General features: G+C 35.4%; 1 protein-coding gene across 1 annotated transcript in view; it reads left to right on the plus strand.

Moving 5' to 3' along the window:
- UBE3C (ubiquitin protein ligase E3C) overlaps positions 1-27,781 on the plus strand; it is a 70,683-nt gene that overhangs the window by 8,698 nt on the left and 34,204 nt on the right. The window contains exons 2-15 of the mRNA XM_018909184.3: positions 2,017-2,070; positions 4,777-4,851; positions 5,458-5,604; positions 6,279-6,394; positions 7,816-7,973; positions 10,012-10,165; positions 10,949-11,169; positions 11,451-11,605; positions 13,429-13,616; positions 20,682-20,768; positions 21,396-21,553; positions 22,108-22,340; positions 26,089-26,193; positions 27,218-27,305. Of these exons, the coding sequence (XP_018764729.2) occupies positions 2,017-2,070; positions 4,777-4,851; positions 5,458-5,604; positions 6,279-6,394; positions 7,816-7,973; positions 10,012-10,165; positions 10,949-11,169; positions 11,451-11,605; positions 13,429-13,616; positions 20,682-20,768; positions 21,396-21,553; positions 22,108-22,340; positions 26,089-26,193; positions 27,218-27,305 (1,939 nt within the window). The remainder of the gene's footprint in view (positions 1-2,016; positions 2,071-4,776; positions 4,852-5,457; positions 5,605-6,278; positions 6,395-7,815; positions 7,974-10,011; positions 10,166-10,948; positions 11,170-11,450; positions 11,606-13,428; positions 13,617-20,681; positions 20,769-21,395; positions 21,554-22,107; positions 22,341-26,088; positions 26,194-27,217; positions 27,306-27,781) is intronic.

The raw sequence follows: 27,781 nt of genomic DNA on the forward strand, positions 1-27,781 counted from the left end.
TTTTCTTTACAAGTATTCAAGTATGTGGCTGACTAAAAACTTAATTTTTGTTAGTTTCAGAGTGGATTGGATTAAAGACCCAGTTCTTCATCAGTGAAAAGCTGGTGATACACTAATGATACACTGTCCTTTTACATCTCCCTCCCTCTTCAAATGATTTAAAATAGTTTGTTTCTGATAAACCCTCTGACCACTTGTTTTCCTTTATCTGCTAATAATTTGTATTATCTGTCTTTGCTTGTGTTTTTTCATACCGTTCTCTTCTCTATTCACATGTAGCAAATTGTTTTCCCTTTTCTGTATTTTGTTCTGCTTTTTCTTTCTGCTTTCTCCCTGAAGTGTAAGGACAAATTACAAAATGTTTTTTCTAAGCAGGAATCCACTTTACATGGTGCTTTCTGCAGCACAGTTATTTCTAAACTGGGACATTTCACCAACTTCTTTAATGCATCAGGTATCAGCTGTTGAAAAAGTCCTGAAACTTTAAGCCATTTGTTGGTTATTAATTCAGTACCTTGTTTGTCTTTGTGTCTGCCTTTCTGTACTGCTTGAGTGGAGATACATCATCCCTATGTATGGATTTCCTTGAGTTTGTTTGTCCTGTGTTTAACACATGGAGCAAACCCTGTCTTTAGAGGGCAGTAGCTGTAGTTAGTGGTGTCTTTGGCCATAAATACTGTCTTTAGAGGAAAGATGGTTAACCTTCTTGTGGTTTTTTTTTTGTTTTTCACTTTCTTGGTGGTCTCTTAGAGTATTTTCTATCCTAAAGAAACCGAGAGAATCTTGACTTTGCTTCATCTGTATCTTCAAAAAAGAGGTGCTGAAGAGTTTTGCTCTCATTTTTTGTGTCTGCTGATAGACACTGAAAGTATTCCAGCCCAGTTGTTTTAGCTGCACTTAAATGTTTTATAAGCATTTGTTTGCCAACTTCAAATTGATTTTTCTGTATTAAAATACAGTACATTTTCAGCTTGAGTGTTTTTTAATTTCGTAACTTCTCTAGGCTAATACGGGCATACAGAGGAAAACAAATACGTCATTTGTGTCGTAGTGTCAAAAAGGAAAATAGTTTTCTTAATTCTGCTGTGTGTTTTAGACTGGATTTGGGAAGGTGCTAGGGTGCTTTCATCTCCTGTTGCCTGCAGTGGATACTGAATACTGTGCATCAAAATTTTGAGTTATGTTGTATATTTACTTGGAAATTACCCAGAACCATCCAGTAAGAGGCTCTTGCAAATAAAGTTTTGTTTATATATTGTAATCTGTGAGTACTTGTATAAAACTGTGGTTTAAAAACTAATGCATGTTTATTTTGTTGTAATAATACTGGGTTTTGGGGCCTCACGAGCACTTTAGTATTCCTGTCTTTTTCTCTGTTGGTGAGATCACCGTCCTGAAAGTTTTGATGTGTAGCCTTAATTTGGGGGAAGAGTTCAAGATTTTAAAAGAAAAAATTCCTGCCATTTATGCTGTGTCTCTCTTGACATCTTTTCTGGACAAGCTTTGAGAAAAGGAATAAGTAAATAACGGAGCTTCATGCTTTTTTGTAAGTGAGACAAAAGCAAGGGGCTTTGGAGCAGGATGTGATTGCTCTGAACGTGCCACAGCTTGCTGTGTGCACCTGGGCCAGGGATTTATGTACCCTCCAGGCAAGGAAAACACTCAGACTTCTGGTATGATCTGGTGGGACTGGGACCTTATTGTGCTCCAGTTCTGCCATTTGTAAATGGCTGGTGATTGCCAGGGTAATTGAGATGCTGAGAGCACAAACATGGACTGGGATCACTACAGTTTGCTGCTCCCTTTTCATAGGGACATAACTTCCTCCATCACTGTTCTTCTGGGAGGGCTGCCTGCCATGTATTTGTGAGTTCAGAAAATGATTAACACACACTTTTCTCTATGTTTTTTGTGTTACTCATTTTGAGCAATCCCTGAAGTCTGCATTAAATATCCTGAACACAGTTGAAGTGTGTTTGAATGAAAATGCATAGTATCTTTCTTTGTGTCTTGTAGGAAGAAAAGGCTTCTCTCCTTCATAGAACTCAGGAAGAAAGGAGAAAACGAGAGGTAAAGTAACCTGTAGACTTTTGTGTGCCTGCTGTATTTCCCTTTGGTGTTACATTTACAGTTTAAAGCACTTCTGCTGCTGTCATACTTAGTTCAGCAATGTTTTCTTTTAGTTTGCAGGTTCTGTATAGTCTTAAAGTATGCTTTAATTGGCAAAAGAATGTGAGTGCTTTAAACTGTTCCTTAGAAGTGCTTTTCATCTCAAAAGAAGATAAGCATGCACTGGTGTAAAGGGAAATTTCCCCTTTATATTGGTGATTATTGGATCTAGTATTTTTTGAGAAAAAATGAGGATTTGGCTAGTAAATTGAAAATTTTATCTTATTCATAATCTATTCCTATGGTTAGTCTCAGCAAACTTTCTTCTGCTCCTGGTTCTGCTATGGTTTCTTGGCTGACCTTTAGTTCTTCACTTCCCCAGTGTGTACCTCACTTCTGTGAAGGTAAAATCAGAACAGTGATTCTTGGATTCTTTGAAAAGAATTCAAGAAATCTCAAGTGCTTTGAAATCACCTGATAATGAAGGACCAGTGAGAAGCTGATGTGTGACGTTTTAAGCAACCTTAATACTGGTTTATGATGGAAGCTTACTGCCCTGGAAAATTCAGGCTGGAATAGTGCAAAGGAGGAATAGGCACTGAAATGAAGTACCCAAAATTTAGTAGTATGGAATTTGAATCAGTATGTTAATTTTGTCATTTTTCCCCCACCCCTCCTATCGAAGTAAAAAAAAATTGGTGTTAAATACTGGTTAAAAAATGTAACTATGCAGGTTTCATGCTCGTGAAGAAAACAGCTCTTTGGCCCTTAAAGGTGTGTTTGGCCCGTGCTAGATTAATCTCAGTTTCTGTGGACAGTGCTTTTTTTCCTCTCCAACATGGGTCAGTAGTTATGGACTAAGTTCAAGTATGAAAGTACCAAGATTTCACCTGTTAGTTCAGAATTTCATATTATGAATCCGCTTTATGATCAATGAGTCTTTGGCAACATATGTAAAAATTGTCCTTTGTGGTCCATAAACCCATTCAGTTGCTTGTTTCTGTCCTGTGCAAAGCTGATGCAGAACCACACACTCATCCCAGTGCAGGTATACATGTGCACACATGTACACATAGTGATTTGTTGTGGCATGGAGCACGTTTTCACTAAATGAATGACTCCTCTGAGAATAAAATCAGCTGTGGCTTTTATAAGCTGTCTGTAGCAGAATCTTAGCAGTGACCTCAGACTTAAAACCTGTGCAGTTATGAGTCTCTAATTGACAATTGTGTTCTGAGATAAAACCAGTACCTAGAGAGGAGGAGAAGTTATCTGTGTTTTAGTTGAGCCTTACATTATGGTTATGAAGAGACACCTCCTCTCTGAAACTCTCTCCTGATTGCACTTTTACTGTCAATATTTTGGAGAGAGAAATACCCTTTGGCGTATCAAAATTTTGATTTTGGTCCATGATTTAGAGGCAGCTAGTCTTCAACAATCTGCTTATTCAGATAAGTTGCTTTAAGAACCAGAGTTTTCCAGAAAAAGTAAAATAGGCCTTGAATAGTGATTTTGTTTTGTGTTCTCTCTGGTCAGTTCAGGTCCGGCTTTTAACTTGGATGTTTCACTATAGGACAATAAATTGGAAATCAAGGGTTTGGACTTGAAAGTTTATGTGAGCTTTCCAAAAGTATTTTAATAAAATTTATGAAACATTTTGGTGTTCTGTTTTGCCTGGTGACTCTCAGAATTATAGGTTCAATATAGTTTAAGGATTGATTAGGTTAAAATTTTTCTTTTTAAAGCATGCTTCTTGATCCTTGTACTTTTCCTTCAGTCACTGCTTTGTAGCTCTAGGTTCATGAACAGCTCTTTATTTCCCCTCTTTTATTCCCTAAGAAACCATATGGACATTGTTAGAAATATAATTACAGTAGCCACTTTCCATAGATATTTATTGTAATGGGATATGCCCCGGGTGTTGTCAGGGAACCCTCCAAGAGCTCTTTCCATAGCATCTCAAGCAAGCTGGCTTTCAGTTCCTCAGAGCCATTGTAAAAGGGTGATTTTTGCTACTCTTTCCACTTTCTGAGGAAGATGTCATGGAAGGATTCACTAGATATGTCTGGTTTGGAAAAGAGACTAAGAATTTTCATTAATTTATATATTTTGCTTCTGGGGCAGAGTGAGCTTTAAGCCTCGTTTTCCTTTTGACAGTGGTACTGTCTCCAAATAACTGATTTTTTTTTATTGCTTTCCCCACATCTAAATTGTGCCAGCATCATAATGCTTTTATATTATTTGAGTGAAAACAAATAAGTGGCTTGTCAATGTTTGCTGCTCTGTGCAGAAAGAGGAATGATGTAATTGAATTTGGTGAATCCTTCAACATTTTTCAACATAGTGTTAAGACTTTGTCTAATAAAATGCATTAACAATAAAGTTATGCAAAATAATAAAATATTTATGTTGATTTCTGTATTATTGCATACTTACTGAGTATTAAATACTCTTTTGCAATATTTAATGGTAAATTTGCATTTAAAAACAAAAAGCATTCTCACTGATTTGTGTGTATTGGGTATGAACATTAAAATTTATTTGACTAATGATTACTGCTTAATTTTCATTAAAAAGCCATATTGAATACAAATCTATTTGATAAAATGGTAAAAATTAGAGTCAGTCCTATGGTGTTGATTTCAGTTTTCTTGCTTTGTTTTACAGGAAGAAAGGCGGAGGCTGAAAAATGCAATAATAATCCAGTCATTTGTCAGAGGGTACAGAGACAGAAAACATCAAGTCAGTACCTGATTATTTAATTAGAAAGATGCTGAATAGTTTTGATGAAAATGAGACTTTGTTGTAATAAATAATTTCATTGAAAAATCGTTTTGAGTATTTGAGAAAGCATCCTTTTTTCCCTCTTGGCATTTTTTTTTCAAACTCAATATTTTAGTAAACAAATGTGTATTCTGCAAAGCATGGATTTGACTGGACCTGAATGGGATCCTGCAATGTTTTTTTAGCTGATAAATTCAATAAAAAGCATTAGGTATTAAGAACTTTCACACACCAGTGGAGCTTTTAAATTTTTTTTACAGTATGGTTAAGGTGGTAGTTTGAGTCAGTTGTTCTAAGTTGCTGTTGGATAGATTCTCCTAAGAAGAAGTTTTGTTTAAGTTTGTTAGTTTGAATAAACTGGACTAAAATGTTTGATGTGATGATGCTTGATAAGCAACAGTTGTTGCAATTGTACTTTGTGAGTTACAGAATGGAGTTATGGCTTCAACTGAGGTGTTGTATCTGTTTTACTACTTTGCAGCCTCACTGGGTGGGAAGCTGAGATTTTGCTCTGTTGTAAATCATGACCATTACTGATGTATTGATGCATGTTTTGTTTTTAAGTACTCTATCCAAAGAAGTGAATTTGATCGCTGTGCTAATTTGGCTCAGTCTGGAGGAACTTTTTCCACTGCTAATGGAGCGAATTTGACTCTCTTAGTTCGCCAGTTACTCTTTTTCTACAGACAGAATGAGGACTCAAAGCGTTTGGTGAGTTCTGTCACATACTTTGATCTGTAGTACTTGCACTTCATGCACTTTTAGAGTAGTCTTTCACTTCCAAGTGCACTTTTCACTGCACTCTGCTGTTTCTCATTTAGTCACAATAACTTAAAATTAGATTTTACAAGTGCATGTGCTCACACACATACATAGTATGTGATAGGAGGCCTTGAAAAATCCTATGTATATTATTCACAGTAAGTTTTAAAAAATACTATACTTCTATTAGGATTTTAATTTTTAGACAATATTTCTACTTAGCCCCATGGTCATTCCCAAGGTGTTTGGGTGGTGTTTTTTTTCTCACTGTTCAGTATTGCTGGCATATCAATTGCAAAGTCACTGCCATCTTCCCAAATGTATGAGTAAGTGTGATTCTTAGTGGCTGTTAATAATGGACCTTAAAGAATTATGGCTGTTTAAAAACAAAAAATTACCAGATGGTGTAACTCAGTCTTAAATTTGAAAGTTTAGTACTTGGTGGTCGTGGACTTTATAATGAGTAGCAATTTTTTCCCAACTGAACAAGATTCAGTCTGAGTTTTTTGTTTTGTAAGTCCTCCAACGGTACCCATAACAGCATTGCAATGCTACTGTCTGAGTTGTTATAGACAATAGAACTTGTCATTATAAACTGTAAACTTGTGCATATCTTGTTGCAGGTATGGATGTGTCAGAATTTAATTAAACAGAGTTCTCATTTTGTTAAGCAATTGGATGGTCCAGACAGACTTACTTGCTTATTCCAAATAAAAAGACTGTTGGGGCTATGTTGCAGGTGATTTCTTTTTTTTCCTATGTGCTACTATGTAAAAAGTGTTCAGAAATTATGCTGGGTATTTGTTTGTTTCTTTTTGTAGCAGTGAAATATTAAATGTACATTAATTTTATGTGAAGGACTGTATATATTACATATGTGTCATCCATAGTGTAGGGTACCTGTTCCTGTGTAGAACAATCGAGTGTTCTGAAGCTCTGTTGACTTTAAAGTTCAACATGTGCATAAGGGATGCTCTCCTAGGATAGGCCAGAGTATGTTCTTAACTGTTTTTGTGTAGTGATATCATTGACAATATTTGTGGGAACTAGGTTTTCTTGGGAACTGATAGTGTTTAGATGTTATTATCTGAAGTAGACAAATGTTCCAAGGCTACACTTTGGATAGATGTTGCTTCAAAAGTAATATAATTTAATATGGCTTTCCTCACACTTTATTTTGAACTGAAGGCATATTGAGCAGTTACATTATTGGCTTCAGTGTTAAATTTATTTTTTGTAGTGGGAGGATCACAGAAGGGTAAATCTTTTAAGGTGACTTGAATATCTGACAGCTATTGTTATTCTATTATTAGAAAACAATATATTCTTATCAATAGTAGGGACTAGTTACTCTGCAGAGCTTTAAAATACTTGTTTCTATGAAAATTGTTTCATTTAAGTCACTGAAGCTTGTGTTCTTATAAGTGTGTTAACTGTATGTATGAGAAACCATGACCCCAGATTCTAAAGAAGACTTGGGTGGTGGGCTTTAAAGTCCTCGTGCAGTGGGACACAGATGTGGTGCAACTGCATAGAATTGTACATCTTCACTACAGTGGAAATTGTGTTTTCAATGCAGCTCCTAATATGGATAGGGAAGAAAGCACATTGTTGGGACAAGTCAGTCCGTATACATCTCACACTAAAAAATACTTTGAATTCTAAATAGGCTCTTAATCATCGTAATTTCTGTGGCTACTATTAGCTGTTACATAAGCAGCTTGTTAAAAGGTTGGGAGTGGTTGTATTTTTAATATTTCAGTCTGTTATCAAAGACATATTGTGTTAGTTATGCACATCATGTTCCCTAACACCAGTTCCCAGCTTGTGTTGCTCTGAGGCTTTCATGGCTTCATTTGTAATGTGGTTGGTGGTACATGTTGGTAAAACATGTATTATTCTTTGCATCTCTTCTAGTTTATGCAGTAGACCTCCAAATTTTGAAATCACTCAGAGCAAGAATTTGATAGGATTTAAAGGTAAAATGCCATATTCATAGCTACCTGAAAATCAGGAGTTATTATTATAAAGAATCAGAAAGATGTAGCTAAACCACTGAGAGCACCTGAAAATCAAGTAGATAGAAATAAGTTACTTTAAGGTGAATGTGTGGTGAAATATGAGAAATATCTTCTTAAATAATTTTAATTTCATTTATAGGCTACTGCAAAATTGCAATGATGACAGTCTGAATGTTGCACTTCCTATGAGAATGCTTGAGGTATTTTCATCTGAGAATACATATTTGCCTGTTTTACAAGATGTCAGCTATGTGACATCATTAATTGAACAAATTTTGCACTACATGGTTCAAAAAGGTGAGTAGCTAGGAACCAGAAGTTCTGGGAAGTAACCAAAAATTGAATACCTGAAGCTCATATTGTTTAATAAAATTTTTGTCTTTACCACAGACACAATGAATAAAGTGCTGCAAGGACTAATGCATAGACCTATGCATTAGGTGGATATTGTACTTGTAATGAGGTCATTGAGGTCAATGAGGCTTGAGAAATTGCTGCTTGATCTCTTTGGAAATTCTCTTTAGAAATTGAATATTCTACTGAGTTATTTATACAGACTTGTAGCACAGCTTTTGAGAGTAGGTGGATATTGCTTAACAAAAATTTTATTCCAGTAGATGTTTAACACTCTCTTGTGAACACACACTGTGGCTTCAGTTGTATAAAAGCTGATGATTGTGTTGCAGTACTGTTCTCTGTAAATGTTAATATTGATTATTCTTTTATAATAATAAAAGCTTTTCATCCTGCCAGCACTCAGACACCTTAGCAGAGATGGTGGCCTGGCTTTTATTTCTCTCCTACCATCATCAGCAAAACTGTTTGCTAAACTGCAGTCGGGGACACCTGTGCAAACATACCAGAAGTTAATGAATTGGATAGTTAGCACCAAAATGATGCTTAGTTGCAAAGAAACTTTATTGCTCTGGGAATGTCCAAAATAAATTATTTCGCCTTTTTGATATGGTGGCTTGAGTTTGCAAAACTTGTGGATCATGAGGAAAGACAAAAACATTTTTGAAATAAATTTCTTGGATCCAGCCTCTTTGGTATTAAATGCAGAAAGACCATCTTCCAATCATTGGTTATTGGAATATTTCTGTATAATATTTACAGTACATTCAGGGGACTTGTCTACCTAATACTGTTATTAAGGACCGTATGTTGAAGTCACTATGAGGAAAAAAATTACTCATAATGTAGCACATTTATTTTGCTTTGCTTAACAGAAACTTTGTCACATTCGTTTTTATATAATAAATATGCATGGAATAAATATAAATATAATAAATATGTATTTATTTTCAGTATAATATTCTGTCCTCACAACTGATACATGAACATTTGAGATTAGACAATCATAATATTTTTACTAAAATTTAGCTTTCTGATTACTTAAAATGAAAACAAAAAAAGTGGTTTTGTGCAACTGCAAATGTTCTGTCTCCTAATAAGGTTTGATGCTGAACTTGTAAAGAATCTGTTACCAGTTTTCATTAGTCTATGTTTTTGGATAGAATTTGCCTTCCACGTGTGTCTGGTCAGCATTGCTAAGTCATTCCTTTATGGGGACTTCCACTGTGACAAGTTAGGTGGTCCCTGAGAAGGGTTCTTAGACTGGACTCTCAGTGATGTGACACTGTTTATGCATTTACAGTGTTCCTGTAATTGTGGAACTTGTGTCTTAGTTTGGGAGTTCATTGAGCATGAAGGAAGTTGGTTTGAGAAGAAGGAAATCACGTGGTTCCATTTGTACTTCAGTGAGACAAAAATAAATTACTCTCTATACATGTCTTTATGGCATGGGTGATAATGCATTTTATTACTGTCTGAGAGAGCCCTGCTCTGGAAATAGTGATTGTGCTCTTCAGCCTACTAAGGCAAGATGGTCACAGAATTGGGACATTCTACCAGGAGGCCTCTTGCCTGTATGGTGCAGTCATGGTTTGGAATAGAGTAGAAAATTCTAAATTTCTGGAAGAGTGAAAGGTCAGCATGACTAGAGTCACTCAAAGGAGAAGAGAACATCTTTGTCATAAATCATTTTTTTAAAAATCAATGTATTCACTTCATCAGTAAGAGCTGATTGATCTTTCACAATCAAACTGACTCTGAATATGGTTATCTATAAATGATGTTATAATGTGATGTTTCCAAAGAGATTGCTGATATAGCCTGTTAATTATGGGAATGTGACTTGGACTATTGTAAAATGTCTTCCTAAGTCAAGCTTCATGTAATGAATTAGAAAGTATTTTTCAACATAATTTGTATTGTTTTATATGGAAAAGAAGAAAAATAATGCTGTGTTTAAAAGTGATTTTTTTATTTGCAGGCTACTACAAGTCGCTTTATTTGTTAATTAACAATAAGCTTCCCTCGAGTATTGAGTATTCTGATGTTTCTCGTGTCCCTATTGCAAAAATACTTCTGGAGAATGTTCTGAAGCCATTGCACTTTACATTTAGCTCCTGTCCAGAAGGTGCAAGGTAAATAAAGATAATATGAAACATTTGTGAACTCATTTGTTATATTCAGAGGTACAGTTTGTTGTTGTCTAGTGTCCAGCCATGCTTTCAGTGCAGTTTGTTGATTAATTTGTACAGTAATGATTTTTTGGTAACACTGTACATCACTGAAACAGTGTTTCAGGTGTTTTTGAGAAAAAGGCAATAAAATGCTGAATGCTGCAATAAACAGAGCACAGAGAATAGCAGGTATCAGTACACAGGAATGAGGGTGTGGAAAATTTAGATGAGAGCAGAGATGCAGCTAAGGGTAGATGAAAAGAATTTCAGAGTTCAAAAGAACTTTGTGACAGATGAGCTGAGGTTTATGGAGAGAAATTACTAAGGCAGCTTACAAGCAGAAAGAGTCAGGTGTGTAGACAGAGAGAACATGAATTCAGCTTGTATCACATGCAGTAGTGTTTTTTGTTACAATAGGATTTTGTGTAAAAAGGTTTTTTTAGATGTATTTTTTTCTTCAATATTATAAAAAATGTACTTAATTTTGGAATAGTTTTCTTCCAGTTCATGAAAAGTGTAAAGGATAAAATTGCATGTAAGATAATTAGGAAGAGGATTTAATATAAGAAGTTAATTTTTGAGAAATCTGAGAACTCTTATATACTAGGATGGAATTAATGGATCACATCTTTGCAGTCCTCTTGATGGATGTGTTTATACTTGCAAAATGATCTTTATTCTGTTGGTATAATTGTGGGAAATTTTGCCTATATTTTCTATAGCAACAATTTTTCTTCCTTTCAGGCAGCAGATTTTTGCAGCCTTCACAGAGGAGTTTCTGGCAGCACCTTTTACAGATCAGATATTCCATTTCATCATTCCAGCGCTTGCTGATGTGCAGACCATTTTCCCTTATGAACTCTTTCTGAATGCACTATTATTAGCAGAAAGTGGATGTTCAAGAAGAAGTGATCAAGCCCCATGGCTTTTCTACTTTGTGTTAACAGTTGGAGAAACATATTTGGGTGAGCAAGCTGAGTGGACAGTTCACTGGTTTTTTCATGTTGGAGTTAATATGTTATGTATTTCCTCAGCGTGGTTCATTGCCAACTAAAAAGGACAGTTTGTGGATAAAAGTGTTGGAGACATCTGTTCTGTTACCTGTTCTTACCCTTTTCATTATAAAAATGCACTAATTTGATAAGATTTGGCAAAGCTTGTCTTGGTCAGGTATTTCTGGTAAAATATTTTTTATAGTACATCGTGATCTTGCTGATGATCATTTGTTTCTATGTATGTGCTCTAGGATCCCTTTCAGAGGAAGGACTTCTTGTGTATTTGAGGGTACTCCAGACTTTTCTCTCTCAACTGCCTGTGTCTGCTGCTGGTACAAATTGTCAAGATGCAAACAGTGATTCTGAAGATGAGGATGAAGAGATCAGTAAAATGACAACCACACCAGTAAGCAGTGCAGAATTCCTGTGGATGGGTTTGTGCTGTAGTATCAGCAGCGATAGGCAAAAACATGATCACACTAAGTCCAGTATTTTACTATAGGTATAGAAGGGAGTCTGTTTGCTTCATAAAAATTGATGACTGTTCCCTGCAAGCAAATGGAATGGATTGTTTATATTAAAGCAGACTCCTCATTATAATGATAGATCCAAAACTACAGATAGCATGTCTATGGAAGTAAAAAGCTTTTATTTAAAAAAAGACCGAAAATTGCTTTTTTATATTTGTATTTTACAGAGATTTTCTTACTCTCTTATTCTTTTCTTACTCTCAGTATTCTAAACTGAGGTATCACTGATACTCCATATACAGTATACACTGATACTCCAACTTAGTGTTTTTATTCTTTTTTCTCATGGAAATAACTACAGATTTTATGCTGTACAGTAGGTCAGTATATACCCACTAACTCAAAAGCCCTCAAAGGGAAACCAGCACCTGCTTTCTGTAATAATACATAGAGACACTGTTATACATAGAACTTCTTCACTATAGTTTAAACTTATAAATAGAATAAGTCTGTGCTGACTTTAGCCTCCTACTACTCGTATGAAGACTTTGGTTAGTCAAAGTTGGACAGATGTAAATTCAGCAGTTTCTTAATGGCCTTTATGTAATCTTTCAGAAGCCACAGCCATTCAAAGGACATAGTGTACACGCTTTCCTTCTAGAATTTGAGCAATTTCGCCATATTTAAAGTCCATTAAAAAAAAACCCAAAAACTTAGGAAGAGCCATGCATGCTGCCAGGGAGTACTTGCAGCACTTTAGGTGAGTGTTACTAGATGCTGCATGTTACTGTCACACCAAAATCTTTACCAGTGTAGTGTGAATAAAATGCTTTCTTTGCCAGGCACACACACTGTGTGCAATGTAAATACTGGCAGATTCTACTTGTGCCTTAGAGATCAGTGATGCTGAAGAGGTGAGTAGGTAAAAACAAAGCAGTAATTTCTGTTCTCAGATAACTTAGACTAATTCATAAATTAGAAAAAAAATCTGCTCTGAGGAGGCTTTACACAGATAATACTCTTTATTGTAATATGTTTTTTTATATATTTCTCCTGTGATTTTTTTGTATGTTTTCTATTTTTCCATGCATGCCTGTCTTACCATTAAAAAAAGGGTGAATGGGTGAGGAGCCCCTCTTTCTTAAAAATTTACAACTGGTTCACTTGTGTCCTTCAATGAGCCTGACAGCTTTGCTCAGTTGGGGGCAAGATAAAGATAGGAAACTAAGAAAAGGTAATGGTGGACTGAGTTGCATGCCAAGAGAAAGCATTCCTCTTCACACACTGCTGGTACTACCCAGACATGTACTGACCACCGTAAACTTTGTTATCATTTGTTAACCCAAGAATTGTGAATGTGAAAATACTCCTTATAAAGGAATTTAGAGTCCACATCCATTTCTGGGTTTCATGTCCAGTGCTGATTGATGTCTGTGGAGAAGAGATAATTATTCACGTTTCATGCCAGTTAGAGATTTTGCCTAGTTGTATGCAAGTGTTGCAGAGCATACTTATGGTAAAGACAGTATTTCCACTGGCCTCAGTGAAGGGTGGATACCAAAGCTCAACACTTACCTGCCTGGGGCTTTAAGTTGGCTCTTGGATCTGATATTTTCAAAACTTGGATATATGTATGTGCTTCTGTTTTATTTATTGTACAAGAAAACTTCATTTTAGTTAAATTTGGAAGTATTTTTTAATAGAAATGGGGATATAATTAAAAAGAATTAAAAGTAAACTTTCTGTGATCTCTTTGTAGGGTGATGGGAGAATATCAGTCCAGTACATAACTGAGGAGTGCCTCAAGAAATTGGACACAAAGCAGCAAACAAACACTCTACTGAACATGGTTTGGAGAGATTCAGCCAGTGAAGAGGTCTTTACCCTGATGGCATCAATTTGCCACACACTAATGGTACAACACCGAATGATGGTGCCAAAAGTCAGGCAAGTAGAAATAATACTCATCTTGAGCTGTAGTACATCTCAAATTTTCTTAGATAGACTTGTTTTAAATACCTTGTGGAGTTTTTTTCTGTGTTTTCTTTTACAACTAGCTGAAATATATTAGAATTTCAGAATTTAAACAGTAATTCCAGGCAAACCAAAGAGTGGATTGTTTCTTACTTTTCTTGATGTTATGCCCTCTCAAGATTCTTGTAAGCATTTTATCTCTTCTCTTGCTCAGAAGCAGTGTTGAGTGTCATTCTAGTAGAAATGGGACTGCCTTGTTTCTAAAACATTCAGTGCTCTGAATTCCCCAGTCTCTCTGGCTAGCTGAGCACTGAAACCGGCTTGTTCACACCCTTCTTTAGTATATGCCAATATCTTTTGCTACAAATTAAAACAATTCCTAACTATTGAAAATTGTTGGTTTTTGGGGAGGATTTGGCACCTGAGATAAAAATAAAGGACATGTTCATTTGTGCAGTATTCTGTTACAAAGATTGTAAACCACAAATGTCAGAACAATGGGAGAAGATTTTTGACCTTTTTATTATCAGACTGAGACCCATAAGTATTAACACTGTTCTTGTTGAAGTAGTTTGGAGTACCTGTGTAGTTGCTGGTAGTAAAGTAAGTATTCAGGGAATGTTGTAAACATAATTCAAACTGCATTGTAAACAGTGATACAGAAAACTAATTAGGTGCTATCTTAGCCCAATGGTGTTTATAGCTGCTAGAGGAAGTAAGATGTCAGTGAAACTGTGATTGCTCGATTAGGGTAATTAGTTCTTTGTAGACTAATTGCATTAGAGCAGGATGTGAGACCTGAAGATCATAGCAGAGTTGAATTAGTGTGCCAGCTTTATTGTTGCAAGTAGTACATTGCCTTGGATAGTAATTACTGAGCTTAAATGCATCACTGCTTTGACTGGAGGCTTGCTGGTGAACTATGTGGAAAAGGGTGTTTAATGAATAAAGAAGTCACCCAACTTTAATTGTAGGAGTATGGCATCTATTTCCTCTGAGAAGCTCTGTTGGGTCTTTGCAATTATTTGTGATAACAAGCTATTTACACATTGGATGCATTCAGGAGTTATGAAAGTTCTACTCGGCATCTTCTAGTAGAAAATAATTTACAAATTGTGACTTTGGAATAGCTGAATTTTAGAAATGAGTAGTAGATACTAAGATTTCTGTCAGTGATACCAGTGCAATTACTTTTGTGGTCAAAATGAACTTAAATTACACAGATATTTGTAAATTAAAGTAGACATTCAATTACTAGTTCTGACTTAGAAGTCAGGTGTAAGTGCTGAGTTTCCCAGGGATCATCATTTCAGCAGCTGTCAGTCTTTTGTCCTATTCTCCATGCATTTTAGATGTGGTCTAGGTTACCAAGTAGCTATTCTAAACATAATTTTTGAGTGTTTTTTGAAGGACAGATGATACTTATTTGTGGAATTTAAAAAGATAATTTAAAAGACATTTTGTCATTAAGTTTCAGTATTTTTGGTGATTTTTTTTAATGCCCAAATAATTTTATCAAATTTAATGATAGTCTTTTGAAAGACTTTCACTTGCTTTGAAACTTTTACTTAATATCCAGAGTGAAGTATATCTATTTAATAAAACCATGTAGAAATAGTTAAACAAAAATAATTTATCTCAAATTATTTTTAATACATTCTGAGAGCTTAATAGTGCTCTTTTATTTTGTGTTTGAAATCGTACTGGTTCAAATGGTTTAAAATAGGAGTTGTTAAAAAGACTTTATTTAATAGCATATGCATCTGTGATATAAAATAATGATAAAAACAGAAGCTTTAAATCTGAAAAATGGGATGATAAATAATTGTAAAACAGTAATAACTGAAAAAATTTTTTCAATAACAAGAAAATTGAGCCAAGATCAACACAGGATTTTAAAGGGAGAAAATGACAAATATCTCAGTATTGTTTTAATAGTTCTGAGGTTTTTTTCCTTCTTGGACAAAGGTGAGAATTTCAGAATATAGACTTGTGTCACCCTGTTAAAGCTGAATGCTTTTTTTTCTTGAGGCTTCTTGGTACTGTTCTAATTCAACTGATGATGGTGATATTGTGTGATGTTAGGAGCACAGGTGTTGCTGAATCAACTTAGTATTTTCTTTGGTTTTGTAACAGAGACTAAGACCAAAATAAGATGCCCACAAGTATAATGTAGTTTTGAAAGGAGCAAGCCTGTAAAGTTATTTTCTGATTCTGTAGACAGGGTGGTGGGATCCACAGGTGGATAAGTGAAAAAACCACATTGGTTTGGGTTAGTTATTAGGAATTTTAATGAACTCTGAAATAATTCTGGAAATACGCAATCAAGCCAAATCAAAAAAGAAGGTCACAATACAAGAAAAACCTGTAGAAAATACAAATACAAAAAACCTGTAGCTTGTGTTCAGTAACCTGGATTAGAGGTGTAAAATAAAATCCTGATTGTAAAGGAGCTATTAAGAGTTCTGCTTGTTTTCAGAAAGGATGGGGCTTTAATCTTTTCTTGATGAAGTTGATACATATTATCAAAAACAGTTACCAAAAAAAAAAAAAAAAAAAAAAAAAAGGAGAACTTGTGTCATGGACTATAGTTCTTCTGAAGAGACTTGCAGGACTTTTTCATCAAACTGATGCTTTAAATAAGTAAATTCTGTTTCTGTAAGATATTTTGGGTTGTAATTTATTACCTCAGACTTCATTTCTATTTCAGCTGGGTGTTAAATGGTGGTGCAAGCTGTGCTGGTGCTGGGACGTCAGTCGCTGTCAGTGCCTGAGCGGTGCCCCCGAGTTCACTCCCCTTGGGTTAACAGCTGCACAGTCCCAGTTCCTCACTGCTGCTTAGTTACTGAAACTGCTCATCTTGGCCTGTGCTTCAGCATTGCTTGGCAAATGCCACTCTGCTGTGATGGGAGCAGCCTGTGTTCATCTGTGTGCTGAGATACCCAGGCTTTACATGGGGCTGCTGGGGTCACTCTTTAGGCAGCATTCTGACACTGCTGTGTTTTTCTTAAAGCAAACATCATTGCAAATGCAGTTTTAATCTTCTTTTTTTAAGCTTTGCTTTATGTTCATGGACCAATACAAACAGAGGTAGAAGCATAAAGCAGCCTAAAGATCAGACAGTTCATTTAGCAATGGCTGTGCTGCTGTCTCATACCTGTGACACCTCACAGTTCAGCAGTGACAGAATCTGCTGCCCCAGCAGCAGTGACCTGTCGCAGGCTGTATGAGCTCCTCTCATTCTGCTGTGTTCTCTTCATTAACTTAAATGGTCTCAGTGGGAAACTGAGCCCAATTTATGACCTAGACTGAAAATCTTGCCTTTAACTAATTAACTTGTAGTGGTGCCTCAGCTAAATTAAGCTTAATGGGTCATTTAATCTGTCCCATTGCACAGGAGGAATTTGACACTTTTTTTAAACCAGAGGTGCCCAAAATGCTAATCTGGCAAGTAGGCATAAATCATGTGGCCTTTGTGGACAATTAGATACCTAGAGAGAGAAACAAGGTTCTAAATAAATGATTGTTATGTGCTTACTTTTGGGAACAGATAATTTAATTTGGTATGATTAAAATTGATACTTAACAGGAATCACTGAAGTGAATTTAACTCTATCACAGCCTGAGGTTGAGGCAGTGTAAGTTTATCCTTTCTGGTAGCAGAGAAATGTTTCTTTCTTCCAAACAACTGTGCTAAATCTTAATATTGGACTTTACAGAAAATCTGTTAATGAATCCATTACATAAAATATGTATAATCTCATAGTAAAGAAGTTGGTGGCATTCAGTGAGATTTTCAAGAAAATGCAAAACCTCCAGATATGAGGAATTTAAACTTTAACTGCTTAGTTGTTTTTAGAATAGTGCACATATTGAAAATGAAACTCCTGAGTTAAATTTTGTAAGTTTACATAGAAATCAAAATGTCTGTAATCTTTTTTTATTTCTAGTTCTTTTTCTGTTTTTTTTTCTTTTTTTTTTTTTAAAGGAAAAAGTGGTCAAGACTATTTTATTTTGATACTCAAAAACTTATGTGTGTGTATATATATATGTGTGTGTGTGTATATATATATATATATATATATAAAAGCTAATCTCTAAACTTTGTGGATTCATAGTCTTCTTCCTCAGGATGTATGAGCCATCCCTGTCCTCTTTTGCAGTTTATCAGGAATTTTTGCACTGTGTCATTTTAATGTAGCTCTACCTGTAAAGGCTGTTTTCAAACAGATGAATGTCATTTATCTGCCAAGGAAAAAGATCAAATAAAGTAGATTTTGACCCATTTTGATTCTCCGAGTTTTTTTTTTTTTTACTTAGTTGTTTTTTCCTTTTCAGTGGGTTGTTTTTTTTTTTTTTGGTCAGTGTGAAACCAAAAATTTTGAAACTTTATTACAGCCAATTTTGTGTAGCTTTCCAGAGTCATCCTTGCATTTTGTGGTGTGTTTCTTTTTTTGTATTTTTTGGTTACAGTTGTCATTTTCAACTTTGAAAGCCAGTTTCTGTACTTGGAGTGGGAAGGTTTTTTTCTGCCATCTTTACTTTTGCAATGGATTAAATTTCAGGTGAATCTAGCAATGCAAATATCTTTTTAACACAGGGCCCACTTCACCATTCTCTGTTCAGTTTCCAGTTCTGTGTTTGTTTTCTGGTCACAGCACAGAAACTTTAGAATGGAAGCTTTAGTGCAGATGAATTCATTTGCTTCATAGGTGCAGTTATTTCATATTAATGAAACAGGCCGTTGGTGTCATTTTCTACCTAATGTGCATTTTTGTACTTAACCAGATTTTCAGGAAAGGGAAATGTGAAAGTTGAATTTATTCAGCATTTCTGGATCTGAGCCATGAAACAGAGCAGTTGCTACAATTGACTGCCTGAATCACGGATATGGAATAAAAATGGCTAAAACTTAGGCAGAGGTTATTATTATAAGCTCTTAAGGTTTGTCCTTTTTTCCCCTTCATTACTGCTGAATATTGCTAATATGAAAAAATGAATTACATTATGATAGGTTCATTGTCCATAATGTTTGTTCATTTCTGCTCAAACTGTTACATAATTTCCAGGGATGATTGAGAAATTAACAAGTTTTTACATGGAAGCTTCATGAGACCTGAAGGCAAGGTGCCAAATTACTTTTCATTTTAAATATGAGGCTGAAAACTGAAGGTCACCGAGGAAATTTCTTGTTTCAGAAACCAAGACATCTGAGCTATCATTCAGATATTTTAAACATTAAAATACAAATCCTTATTCTAAATTAGCTAGGTATGATAAGGCTGTCCTTACATGTTAATGTGTAATTTTTGCCAAATGTCAAAATAATGTGACTTTAGAAGGGAATACAATTCTCATGTATCAAATTCAGGTTGAATTTTTTCAAAAACGACATAGTTAAAGTAGAATTTAATATAACAGCAAAGCATATCTTAAACTGGCATTAGCTGCAGTTGCTTCAGATTTGGCTTGGACTTGGTAATGTTCCCAATGTGCAATTTCTTTGAAATAAGTGAAGCTCCCAACTCTTTTTAAATTTAATGATCTATGCATTTAAAATTCAAAGAGGCACACTGCAAACTCAAGGCTGCTTGTTTCATTTCCCATTTTTCTGCGTGGCCCCAGTCTATATCCAGAACTCCCTGTACCTGTGAAACCATCCTTTGTGCTCAGTGAGGAGTTCTGCCTGCCTCCTGCTGCTGTATCCCAGCCCAGATCCTGTTTGTGCAGCTGGGTCTGGGGGATGCAGGTGAGCTGGGAGCCCGAGGAAAGGACCAGCTGTGGGCTCAGGGTTGAGGCTCTGCTTGTGGGAAGGCAGCAGGAGGAGCAACCTGCCAGGAGTCAGGGGTGGTTGTCAGAGGATATGTAGGTGTTCTTGTGTGGGAGTTAAACCATTCTCCAATGTTTTTAAGCCTTTATTGGTATTTTACTTTTTTTCTCTTTTCCTTTTTGCCACCTGGCAAATTTTAATTTCCACGTGGTCCATGATAAATACTTTGTTTTCTGGCAGCAGGTAGTCTCCCCTCCCTGTTCCCATTTCCCAGCCTCTTATCCCTTGTATGCCTGGTCACAGAGAATTTTGATGTTGCAAAACTACTGGTCATTGAGAGCTGTCGATCCCAGTATTTGTTTTACTTATTCCCTAAGAGGAATCAGGAGACCTAGGAAAGTAGCATCTAGAAAAATTAACTGAATGGTGTTCTTTGATACCTGAAAAAAATGACTGTTTGGTCAGTGAAATCCAGTTTGGTTCCTAGAAGACATTGTTTCAAATGATTATGTCTCATTTGTTGTTTCCTACAAAGGGAAGAAATTATGCTAGGGATAACTTTTTAGTTTCAGGAAGCTTTTTATTTCTCATTTCTATAAAATTTTTTGATAGTGTAATGATTTGTGAAGTGGTTAAAATCAGTCCTGTGTATAACTGGCTTGTGAAATTACACATTTACTTTTACAAACTAGTAAGAAATTTTCCAACAATAAACAATTTTCAGTCTGCAGATGGGTTAGTGTACATGTAGCACTCCTGACATTGTTCCATTGATGTTCTATTTCTCTCTGCCAAGCTGAGTATATCAGTAAAATGCTGTAGTTCTGACATAAATGAAGGTATTTTAATCTACCTTCTCCAAAAAATTGCTATGTTTGTTACTGTCAGAAGAACCACAGAATTGGCCTATTAACTAGTTTGGTGTAGCTTTCTATATTAGAATTGAAAAGGTCCCAGATCATTAATTGAGTCTTATGTTATTTTTATTAATATATGTTGAATTCAGCAAAAGACTGGAAATGTGGGTTTATATTGTAGGGTTTGTTGCTGAGATAATGAAAGCTGTTATTTTTGGTATAAGGCTTTATATACTCAGTTGTCAGTTTTTGGGGCTTTTACCATATTTGATCAGAATAAGACCTTAATGTGGAAAAAGTAAATTTAAATTGTTTATTTCTGAGTAATGCTTGACTGGAAAGTTCTTATAGAAACGTTTTGTGAATTTTGAGTATTTTGGAAGACCCAATTAATTTAACTTCTTCTTGCAGGCTTCTTTATAGTTTGGCATTTAATGCCAGATTCCTGAGGCATCTTTGGTATTTGATCTCTTCAATGACTACACGGATGATTACAGGGTATGTATTGTACCATTTCTGGAACTGATTGTTTGTTAAAATAGAACATATCTAGAGGAAGGTTAATGGGACAGTTAGAGTTATGGTTACTTACCTCCTGAGATTTCATAAACTGAGCAAAATCTTGGAAATCAGACAGAATTAAAAAATACTTATTTAAAATGAGTTGAATATTGTGTAGTTCTTGCAGTGCTTACAAGCATCAGTGTAACAAACACTGAAGCTCCAGGTGGTTTATCCCCAGTGTGTGAGTTTTGTCTCACATGCTCTGACTAGTCCAGAACTAGATGGTGGCAGAAGCACTTTCCTGGGAGCTGAGGCACTGGACCTACAGATGTGTTCAGTGCTGACATGCAGAGGATTATTCTCTTTGCTTTGAGTCTCCAAAGTATCTGCAGTCTGTATTAGTTAATTTGTCATGCAGACACTGAGGTACCAGGGACAAGAACTTATGAAGTTATTTTCCTTATTTTCCAAGAATTGAAAACAATCATTATTTAACTGAAAACACCATTGTTATATTGCTGTTGGAGCTACTACCACATTCTTTTACTAGAATGCTGAAGGCAGTACTATCATAGAGTATTTTATTAACCTTCTCTTTTACACTGCATTTTGTGTTTTAAGGTCTATGGTGCCCCTCCTTCAGGTGATTTCAAGAGGCTCTCCAATGTCTTTAGAGGACTCCAGCCGAATTATCCCTCTCTTCTACCTTTTTAGTTCTTTGTTTAGTCACTCACTTATTTCTATTCATGATAATGAATTTTTTGGTGACCCAATAGAAGGTGAGTTTTGAACATGCTAAATAGCAGTACTTTGTAAAATGTTTTTGTGTGAGGCTTGGGGGCTCCCTGGGCAATGATTGCTGACATCTGGGAGGAAGGATCTTCTGGCCTGGCTTGCTGATGGTCCCCTGAGCACTCAGCTGTCAGCTGGCTCTTTTATGGTGATTGCACTTAGAAAAAAGAGAGAAAAATTAATGGTCTGCACCTTGGGAACCCTAGCTTTACACAGGGTCTGATATGGAAGTTCTTAATCATGATAATTTTTAATGAGTTAGTGAAGACAGTGAACTTATTCTAGACTGAACCTGTAGTTTAATGTGTAAATTTAACATAGCAAGAATCACAGAAGAGATCATGGGGATATTGTAATTAAAATAATTGTGACTATACACAATCCCAGGATCTGATCTCCTTTCTAAATGTTTACTCATTCTTTTTTTGGGTGATGTTTCTTTTCTCTACGTTTAGATTATGTGTGTGAATATTAAAGTTGAATTAAATAATTAGAGTTTTTAAAAGTCATTTAAGGAAACTTAAGCTTGTGTTTCATGTAGTTGTAGGTCAAAGACAATCATCAATGATGCCTTTTACACTAGAAGAACTTGTAATACTCTCCCGCTGCCTTCGAGATGCATGTCTAGGAATCATCAAGTTGGCTTACCCAGAAACCAAGCCAGAGGTTCGTGAGGAATATATTGCAGCATTCCGAAGTGTTGGAGTAACAAAAAACACAGAAATGCAACAATGTATACAGACAGAACAGAAAAGGTGGATTCAGTTATTCAAGGTAAATTGTGTCAATTGTCAGAACATAGCTGAAGAAAATTTTCATTATCCTGCTGAAGATATTAAATTAGATTTTTTTTTTTCTCTAATTTTATTGCTGTTGCAACAAGGAATATGGATTTGGGAAGATTGCTGTTTGGCATATATGCTAAACTTCAAGCAACTAAATTCTGATAACTGTAACAAATTATTTTTTTCCTTTGTCAATTCTTAATTTTCTTGCTTGTCTTGTTTATAAAACAGTTACTGTGTAAAATATGGGGTTTAACTTGGACTCCCATTAATCATGGTGCTTAAGCCTGTTGTAATAACTTTTTATAGGTGTCACATTCTAACAAAATCTAATGATTATCAGGTACTTCTGTATTAGAGACTTCACCATACTGGTACCATGCTGTATTGGTTTTCTTTGTATTCTCCTAAAAACTGTTGGTATTCCTCAGTTTGGGTTTGCTGGACTGCTAAAGGGAAGGTGAATCTAGCTTAGCAAATACGAGTTTAATATATGTTCTTTCTGGATTTTACCAGTGTTTTTCTGCTGGTTTTATCCGTGGTTTCCTAGCTAAGACATGAGTTAAGAGAAGCTGAAAACGTTGGCAGAAAAAAAACCCTGATATAACTGTTGCTGAAAAAAAGAAGTGCTTGACTTGTCATGAAAATTCTGCAGCAAACACATCTAGTCAGCTAAAATTGCTCATTAAAGAAGTGGGAGCAGAAGAAATGCATTTTCCAAATTGAATGCTAGATTTACAGTCTGTTTAATACTGGCGACCTCTCGCACACTAATGTTCAGTTGGAGTCATCAGCTGTCCCTTCAGGTCTTTTATCACTGCTTTTGTCAAGCTATCTATTTAATTGAAAGAAGTTAATTGAATGAAAATGATCAACTAAGCTTGTATTAATATTGCTAATGGAACTTTCTTCTTGGCCATGTTTGGAGAAAGATGTCATGCTAGACTTTAGGAAAGGCCCATTAAGGCTTGCACTTAACCTGATGGGCTAATTAAGGAATGCTTATTCATTCTACAAGTCTTAGGTAGCCTCTATCCAGCCTATTCTGCCTGATTTTACAACACATTTCACTTATGAGCATAAGCATTAATAGCAGTGAGAGTAACTGATAATGTTTTGATTACATTGAATACAGTCCTAATGCACCACTGAATCTGTAATTTGCACAGATTGATCTAATATATGTTTGCACAATGTAATTTAATTACTTGTCTTTAAATTGCCAAATAAACTTTTGATTTAAAGGTCACTAATGAAACCCCCAATATGTGGGGTTTTTTTGAGAAAGATGTCAGACCAGGGGTATTTTTATACATACAGTTTGTATCATGCCTCGTTTTTGTTTGCTTTAGTTTGTTATGCTTAATCAATCTTTGTGTAAGTTGGTGGATTTCAGGTGAATTTGATCATATTTTGCAGTTCAGAGAGCTGTAAAGTTCTGAGTTACTTTGTCCCACTTTGGCAGTCTGAAATTAAACTTGTAGTGGAACTGTCCAAACCTGATGTACTCTTACTATGTTAAGGAGCCAGGGTTGTCTTCCATCAGCTGAATTGTAAATATAGATCTTGAGGGTATCTGGAAGGCTCCAGTTCTACACCAAAAAAAAAGATAATACCAAAGCTTCCCTTGTTTACTTCTATAGAAGCATGTTTGTTGTTACAGATAAAATTTGAATGTGGCTAAAGTTAATGTCATCAGGAAGACTCCTGTGTATAGCTCTGAGTCTTTCCTGACAGCAGCTTCAAAAAATTGCTTCCTGCCAGTAAGCAGGCAGCAGTACCTTCTTCCAAATCATTAAAACAAAGCTAAAGGAGTTAATTGTAAATTCAAGTAGAAACTGCTTTTTCTTTCTTTTGCACTATGTCAAATATATCTATCAAATATATGGGATTTATCTTTGCTAAAGCTTTTGCAAGGTGCTGGTGGAAAAAAAGCACATTCCTTCCTTATCATTTGTGCTTTTAATTTCTCTTTCTTCTTTTAACTCCTCACTTCTTTTGCATATTTCCCATGTCTCTGGTGTCTAGTGAAATACATATGTGTATATATGAAGTGAATGAAATGATGTATGTAAAAACACACATACATGCAAATGCAGGCTTTACTTCTGCAAGGTAATGGTAAATCTGGTAACAGAGGCTGCTGACAATGACGTTCATGTTTGCTAACAGATTGGAGGTCCTTGCTAAGATTTACATGTACAAATGTCTTCATTTAACAGAATCCCCCATTTTTGGTTTGGTAGAATGATGAGTAGTATAGTCAACTGTTACAGATTCCATAGAAAATCTTAAGTTATGAGTGTATGAAAATGGATTTTGTTAAACAAAAGAATTATTTCACTATCTTGAATTGATCCTGTGAAACCAAGTTTCTAATTTTGCTGAATTTTAGTTTTGAATGCCGCTTGCATTGGACACTTTATTGGAAAGAAATCCCCATTTTAATAATTTTTATAGTAGCACATCTTCCCTTTCCATGGAATACATACTTATGAAAATTTTTACAAAGGAATGCTGAGTTGGTGTGGCAACTGGGTTAGTGTTCTCAGTACCAATGCATTCTGCAGGAGAAACTCCAATTTCACCTAATCCAATTCCTTTAAGGTTTCTTTAGCTGGTCATAAAACATTGTATTTTCATGGCCTTCATGTGGATAGTCTCTTCTGATTTTATTTTTGTTTTTAAAAACATTTGCCTCACTTACAGTGATAATGGGACCATAGAGCTTCAGTGATTCATGTAACCTGCACTGAATTTTATAAGGGCAAGGTGATGAAAATTCCCATGTAATCAGACAGTTCACTTAATAGCATTCTTTGTTCTGTCTTGAATAAAGACATTACCTTAAATACTGGATGTTAAAAGCTCTTTTGTGTAGCATCTAGATCCAGAATTCTTTAGAAGGCCCATTGAACTTTGTTACTGTTGACACCTGTCTATTAAGACTGTCTTTTAGCAAGATTATTTCTGTGAAAAACTCTGTGTACACTTTTTTTTGTACTCATTTTTCTAGTGCTGTACTTTGAAGTTGCCAAACAGATGGCTGTTCATTGTTGCAGTGCTAATGTCTTTTTAGCCTAATAATTTACTATTGTATTGATTCCACTTAATTATGTTTTATGTAGTGGTGGGTTAACTTGATTCAGCTTTGGACAGAAGGCATGCAGCTGAGTATGGCAGTTCTGCTTCAGGAGGAAAATTTGTTAGCTTGATTTCTCTACTTTTTTTTTTTTTTTTCTGGATTGGAGGAAACTTCCTGGAAAAACACTAAGATTGCAAAGATACCATGATAACAATTTTTTCTCAGCCATTTCAATTTTGCTAGGAAGAGAAAAGAACATTATATACATGCCTAATATACATTGTGTGTATACTTGATTTGGTGTTGTTTTCTTTAAATAAGTAGTTTAATGTTGATAATGATTTGTTCGGGCTTCCTTGAACTGGAGTGCAGCACTTCAGGTGTGCAGTACTGCCAAATCCTGTGTAGTCCTGGTTCCTAGATTTTGGAATGAGACATTAATTAGCCAGGCTTTTTGATGTCTTGCAAGTGAGCCATGATGACTTAATTTCTTTCCAAGGTATTTAATTCTAACAGCAAGTTTTTGTGAGTTAAAAATAAGTGGCAATTTTATATGTTACTGATATTTTAGAAAAAGCTTTTGCTTTGTGAATTATGTAATTCCATTCACAATGCTTAATGTGTACTGAATGTATGTGTTTCTGACACCTAGGTCATCACAAACTTAGTGAAAATGTTGAAATCTAGGGATACAAGGAGAAATTTCTGTCCACCAAATCACTGGCTCTCAGAACAAGAAAACATTAAAGCAGATAAGGTAAGAGTCATATCCTTTTCCACAAAGCCCTACAGGTGCCAAAATTTCAGTGGTAAAGTCTTTGATTCCTGACAGTATTGGTGATGTTGATGTTGCACAGATTGTATGGTTTAAAATGCAGAATAATGTTGCTTTTCTCTAATGTAAGAGTCTTGCATCTGTTAAGAAACTTGTATGTTAAAGCACATTCCCAATCCATAAAGGTGAATTTGGCCTACAATGCAAGAGTGTAAGTAATTGGCATTTATAGCAGAAGAGAATGGGAAATCTGGTAGCACTTATTTGTATCTTCTCATAGTAAGAATGCTAAATGAAATAATTGCTCTATAATGGGGAAAATTTTCTTCCTGAATTCAGGAGCATTTTCTGTACCTACCTCACCTAGAAATGATTTTTTTTTTTCCTAAGAGCTTTTGAAAAAAATGACATTGATCTCAAAAAGCATGTATGTGTGTGCAAAAAGAAAAGCTAATACCTGCTGTGGACTGGATTATTTTGAATCATGACACATGCTCAGTACAAAACAAACAGAATATTTGATATCTCAAAATTCAAAGTCGGCTTCTCTAGTGTCCTAAATACCAAAACTGAATGTAACGTTATGTGGTATTTTTGAATACTGGGAATTTATATTGTACTGTTGTTAATTGTGCAGCTCTTCTTTAAGGCATAAGTGTAAGGAGGGATCAGCAGAAATGAAGATGTCTCAAGCTGCATCAAGGGAAATATAGGTTGGATATTAGGAAAAAGTTTTTTACAGAAAGGAGGTGGTGGAGGTGGTGGAGTCACCATCCCTGGATATGTTTATAAAAGCCTGGATGTGGCACTGGGTGTCAGGGTTTGGTTGAGGTGTTGGGGCTGGGTTGGACTCAGTGATCTTTAAGTCTTTCCAGCCTGGTCATTCTGTGAATTAAGGCATTCAGACACGCTCCTGCATGTGACAGCTCTGTGTATTTAGTATGCAGCAGTAAATTATAATGTGTAATTAGTCCTGTTTAACTGTGAAATCCTGTTAATTTGTGAGGTCACACAGCTGTATGTGCCATCAGCCAGACACGTCTGGAGAGTCAGGAGGATGGGGAGAATAGGACCACTGCAGTCCACTCTGGATGGTAAGACACTGTCCATGCAATTCCAGCTGTGCAAAGTCAAAATAAGAGATTGCCTTATGCAAAGAAATCTGTCTTTTCTAGAATGCAGTTGAGTATTTTGTAGTAAAATCTTGCTAACCAAAAGCAAGAAAATATTTCATAATTTTGGTTGAGATATTTTAAAAAATTGTGTACTTGTATGCATGTGTGTAAATCTTTATAATATGTAATGTTATTTAATTTAATAATTTCCCTGCTCAAACTTCCAGTGGCATTGATGAGGGGAAATGATGAGGTGGAGAAATGATGTGTTTTTTAAATAATGTTTTAATATATATAAAAGGCAGTTGCATAGAACAGAAAATTAATACAGTTGCAGAACATGTAAAGCATTGAGATTTTGCTTTTACTGTATACTATAAAGAAACATTTTTGTTATGTGTTAAACTGTAACAGGCTTTGTATGGTAAATATGAATTCCTGTTTATAAATATTGT

The sequence above is a fragment of the Serinus canaria genome, chromosome 2 (genome assembly GCF_022539315.1).
Source record: "Serinus canaria isolate serCan28SL12 chromosome 2, serCan2020, whole genome shotgun sequence".
NCBI classification, from domain to species: Eukaryota; Metazoa; Chordata; class Aves; order Passeriformes; family Fringillidae; genus Serinus; species Serinus canaria.